This window comes from Tupaia chinensis, unplaced genomic scaffold (assembly GCF_000334495.1).
Source record: "Tupaia chinensis unplaced genomic scaffold, TupChi_1.0 Scaffold000704_1, whole genome shotgun sequence".
Classification (NCBI taxonomy): Eukaryota; Metazoa; Chordata; class Mammalia; order Scandentia; family Tupaiidae; genus Tupaia; species Tupaia belangeri.
Window position 1 is genome coordinate 1924824 of NW_006160227.1, and position 5251 is coordinate 1930074.

Below are 5251 nucleotides of genomic sequence, written 5' to 3' on the forward strand. Positions count from 1 at the left end.
GCCTGGCTCTGCCCACAGGCTGTGGTTCCCTCTGGATTCTGTCTCCCCCCACCCCAGCCTTTCCCAGGGCCTGGGAGCACTTTTCCCGGAGACCCAGCAGGGCAGAGAGCCAGGGCCACTCCCAGCGAGGGGCTGGCTCCGCGGGGCCCGGGCCGGGCACTCACCAAATGGAAATACTTCTCTGTGTCCAAGTCTTTCACTGCGAGAGGAAAACACACATCATAAATAAACAGGGAAAGCCGCAGAGCCAGAGAGGGAGAGAGACACCGAGTCAGAACGGTGGGGAATGCGAGAAACAGAGACAGAGATCCAGAGAGACACTTGGGAGAATAGAGATGGAGAGACAGGCTGAGTCGGGGAGGGACAGAGAGAAAAACGCCAAGGCAGAAAGAGGTCATAGAGACACAGTGACAGACAAAGGATGAGTCAGAGACAGTGAGACCCCCACAGCGATGGAGACAGAGACATGGAGAGAACAGAGAAAGATGCTGTTGCAGAGGGTGTGGGGGACCCCAGGTGACTGGGTGGCTGTCCCCCCTCTCAGCCCTCCCTGCTCTCTCCCCGAGCCCAGACCCAACCCTGCCCTCTGCCCCCAAAAGGACCCCAGATCCAGAGCCAGGCTCCCACGGGAATGTGCAGGGTGGGCAGGGCAGGGCCGCGGCACTGAGCCCAGATGGTCACACCGACCTCCCCCAGCCTGGCAGTGGCTCTGGTCCCTTACCCGCCCACACCCACCCCGGGGCTGGCGCCAGCTGCCTGCAGGCAATCGGCTTAAGGGGGCTGGGCCGGGCAGTCCCGGGCAGAGAGGTTGGCCTGGCCCTGGGCGGGGGGTGGCCAGAGGGGTCCCCGAGCCTACGTGCTCAGCTACCTCGGCCCAGCGTGTTGTCCTTCTTGTCTGTGAGGCTCATGGCCAGAGAGGCACCCTCAGGGATCTGATGAGGGAAGAGCCGTGGCGCGGGGGGCGGCGGGGGCGGGGCGGTCCGCACCTTGTAGTGGGCCAGGGTGTTGAGCTTCTTGCGGCCGTCCTCCACCACCGAAGTGTCATCCAGGTCCCTCAGGATGTAGCTCTGTGTGCTGGACGCGAACCACTCTGTGAGAACAGTCGGGTCAGAGCCGGCGGGGGCAGGCCCACAGCCCACGGCCCACGGCCCACGCACTCCTGCTCTGTCCACAGAACCCCAGGCCGGCCATGCCCCCAGCCTCTATGTCCCCATCTGTAAAATGGGGACAGGGAAGAATGGGGAGGGGCGTAGAACATGACGGTGCCAGGGCAGTCTGGATGTCCTCGCCCCTCGGTGGCTAATGTCACAGTTACTGCGGGGACAGCAAGAGGGACCATGCGTCAAAGTGGCCACACATGTTCCTCGGCTCCCTGCCGTCTTCAGGGTAAAAGTCTCCAGGGTCTGACCCAGCACCTGCCTGGCCTCCAGTCCTGCCCCGTCATCAGCCCAGTGGCCACCTGACGCTCCCGGCTTTATGTGACAATTGCCATGCCTGCCCCACCAGGGCTTAGAACAGGCCTGGCAGAGTGTCCAGCAAAGGCTGCAGTCGTGAACAGACAGCCTCAGGCTTGCAGGCTAACCAAGACGCCTATGCATCCTTCAAAACCCACTTGGGGGGCTGGCAGGTGGCGAGGTGGTTAAGGGCACTGGACTTCCCCATGGCGGACCACGGTTCGAGGCCCAGACCTGGTGGCTTGCTTTCTCACTTTCTCTCTCTCTATATATCCCTCTCTGGTCAAATTAAATTAAATAATTATTAACAAAAAAGTTCACTTGAGGGGGCCAGCAGATGGCATAGCGGTTATGTTGCTAGGACTCCCACAGGACTGACAACAGTTTGAGTCCCAGACCCAGTGGCTTGAACCTCATGCAGGGTGCGTGTGCATGCGTGCCCAAGATCCCAGGAGAATGTAGAAGGGTCCTGGCGGGTGGCCGTCCCCTCTAGGGGGTGATTTCTCACTTTTCCTCTCACTGTCTCTGTGTTTCTTGCTCTCTGGCCACCCTAAAGCCAAAATCTCTTTTAAAAACAAAACAAAAAGGACCAGCAGTTGGCATAATGGCTATGTTGCTGGACTCCCATGTAGTCGACAGGGTTCAAGTCCCAGACCTGGTGCCTTAAACTCACTCCGGGTGCGTGTGCATGCGTGCCCAAGATCCCGAGAGGAGAATGGAGGAGAAGGGATTGCGGCGTGGCCATCCCCCCTGGGGTGATTTCTCGCTTTCTGTCTGTCTCTTTTTTGTCTTTCTGGCGAGTGCAGGCGCCCTATAACAAAAACCTCTCAAAAACAGAAAAAAAAAAGAAAAAGAAAAAAATATTATAAATAATAATTAATAACATTAAATGAATAAATACTTTTTAAAAAAGGGACTAGCAGTTGGCATAATGGCTATGTCGCTGGACTCCCATGTAGTCGACCGTGGTTCGAGTCCCAGACCCGGTGGCTTAAACTCACGCCGGGCGCGTGTGTGTGCATGCCCAAGATCCTGAGAGGAGAGGAGGAGAAGGGATTGTGGCGTGACCATCCCCCCTGGGGGGTGATTTCTCCCTTTCTGTCTTTCTGTCTCTCTCTGTCTGTCTGGTGAGCGCACTCACCCTATAACAAAAACCTCTCCAATAAAAGAAAAGAAAAGAAAACCCGCTCAGATGGGCCCTCCCTTGGGAAGCCTTTCTCAACACTAGTTGCTGTGTCCTGCAGCTTGCTCACCCGCAGGGCTCCCCGCCAGAATAAGAGCTCCTTGCTGTTGGGCGCTTTATCCCAGCCCCTCAGTGTCCCCAAGCCCGGGACAATGCACAAGGGTCGAGCGCGCCAGCCCGGCCGAGGCACGGGTGGGCCTGCAGAGCGGTCCAGGGCGGTGCCCACCCACCGAGGTCCACGTCCTCGACGCGCGGCCACTGCGAGTACGGCACGTTCTTGCAGAAGGCATCCAGGATCTTCTCCTTGACCTGTGTCAGCGTGTCGGTGTCCATGGCCCGCACGCTCAGCGAGTCCATGCCGCAGCCCTGGAAGGACACGTTCAGATTCTGCAGAGAGAGGGCGGGCGCCAGTCAGTGCCGCGGGGAGGGGGCGGGCGCCAGTCGGTGCCGCGGGGAGCCAGGGCCGGGCTGGGAGGGGGTGGCCGTGACCCCCGGCCGCCGCGCCGGGCTCACCCGGGGCTTGGCCTCGATGTTCTCCCGCAGTAGCCACTCCTCGTTGAGGGTGTAGCGGGCCTTCCCGGTGATGGCGTCGATGGAGCCCTTGTTGACCTGCTGCTTGATGGCGCACAGGAGCAGGAAGAACGGCTCCCCGACCGTCTCCTGGGGGGGCGAAGGCCGTCAGGGCGCACAGCCCCCAGGCCGGTGGCCATGCGGCGGCCACCCAGGGCAGGGCTCCACCAGCCCCCTGCCTCTCCGCGGCAGCCTAGCGTCCTCCTTTTGGGCCCTGGAGCCAACACCGTCCCCCAGGGTGTCCGCATGGACTCTGATAAAACACCACTGGCAGGGCCAGCAGGTGGCGTTGTGGGTGAGGTGCTCCACTCACACGCGGTCAGCCACGGTGTGGGCCCCGGACCCGGCAGCTTAAAACTCACACCGGGTGCGTGTGCGTGCGTGCCCAAAATCCCGAGAGGAGAAGGGATTGCGGCATGGCCATCCTTCCAGGGGGGGATGACTCACTTTCTGTCTCTCTGTCTCTCCAGCAAGTGCACGTGCCCTATAGCAAAAATATCTCCAAAAAAAACCACAAAAAAACAAAACACACCACTGGCTACGGGCTACATATTCATATTCATCCCACATCCCAGCAACCCTGCCAGGTATGGCACATCCTCCTCGCCGTGTAGTCGCGGCTCAGAGACAGCAAGCAACCTGCCCAGGGTCACCCAGCTGGGAAGTGGTAGAGCTAGACTCGAACCCTCCCAAGCCTGCACCTCTTCTTACTAAGCTGGAGCCTCCCAGGGAGAGCTTAGATGCGACCGGAACACAGATGTGGCCTCAAGTGACCCAGATCACAGCGGACAGCCATGGAGAGGCTCAGGGCAGAGCAGGCACAAAACCCCTTCTCCCGCCAGCCCCCAATCCACAAAGTGCCCCAGGCCAGAGAGGGCCCGCTGCCAGCACACCCTCACGCAGATTTCAGTCACTGCGGAGCACGGGAGCCAGGAGCGCCGCTTCCACGAGCATGTCAGGGCGAACGGGGAGCTGCATTTGCAAATGAGGTGTGTAATACTATTAGGCAGACCCGGCAGGGCTGTGGGGCCGTGGGCCAGGCCTCGTTCCTGCTCCAACGCTCCGTGTTCTGCAGGAGGAAGCGGGCTCAGAGGAAAAGGCCTGAGAAGCCGTCCGAAGGCCCAGCGACCTGACCAGGCCCCGCCGTGGTCCCGACCGCCTGTACACGGCAGCCAGCGGAGGCCGAGGCACCCAGACCAGCCTCTAGCCCACCCTCACACCCCACTTCCCCAGGAGGCCCTTGTGAGCCCCAGGACCGGGGCAGAGGAGCATTTGATGGGAGGAGACCAAAGCCCAGGCTCCAGCCGGACGCCCGAGCCCCGGTTCCGGGCTGTGGCAGGCCCGTGCCGTTGAGTGGCGGCCAGCTGGGAGCAAAGGCCCCCGCACCCTGCTATGGCTGTTGGAGGCCGGGGTTGGAGGCCGGGGCAGAACACAGTAAGTTCTCTACTCCTGGGACCTTTGGTGGCCTCCCAGCCTTGGCCCTGCTGTCCCCGCGGCCCGGCCTCCTCCCTGCATGACTCTTGCCCTACAAGCCCTCAGGCCCCAGCTCCAGGGAGTCTCCGTGACCCTCGGCAGGGTGTGAGGCCCCGAAGGCTGAGCCCTGGCATTTGTCTCTGCGTCTTGGTCTCTCTCCCCTGAGACGAGGAGGGGCCCAGGACAAGACTGGGGTCTGCATTAGCCCCGGGCCCACAGCAGTGACCGAGACACCCCAGGGAGGGCCGGATGGCAGGGGAGCAACGTCCGGGTCTCCGAGGTCCCGCCGGCCCATGCTCCAAGCCCTCGGCGGCCCAGCCGGCTCTCCTGCACCCTGGCTCCCGGTCCCCACCGTGGGCCCTTCGGCCTGGCCCTGGGGTGCCGGGCCGAGGCGGCGCTCACCCGCAGACAGCTGTACATGCAGATGGACATCCAGTTGGTGAGCATCTTCTCCACCACCGACTCCGTACGCCGCAGCATCAGTTTGGGGTTCTTGGCGGCCGAGGCGTCGACGAGGTCGACCAGCAGCTCCTTCATGACGCTGGTGTAGTACTCCAGCTTGCCGTGCAGC

The 5251-nt window shown here is 61.7% G+C and overlaps 1 protein-coding gene across 1 annotated transcript in view; it reads right to left on the reverse strand.

The window, feature by feature from the left end:
* Positions 1 to 5251, reverse strand: part of PLXND1 (plexin D1) — a gene marked incomplete at its 5' end in the record, with an annotated part of 61425 nt that overhangs the window by 5126 nt on the left and 51048 nt on the right. Inside the window, 6 exon segments of the mRNA XM_006172068.3 lie at positions 165 to 199; positions 869 to 932; positions 987 to 1090; positions 2868 to 3024; positions 3151 to 3297; positions 5083 to 5250. Of these exon segments, the coding sequence (XP_006172130.3) occupies positions 165 to 199; positions 869 to 932; positions 987 to 1090; positions 2868 to 3024; positions 3151 to 3297; positions 5083 to 5250 (675 nt within the window).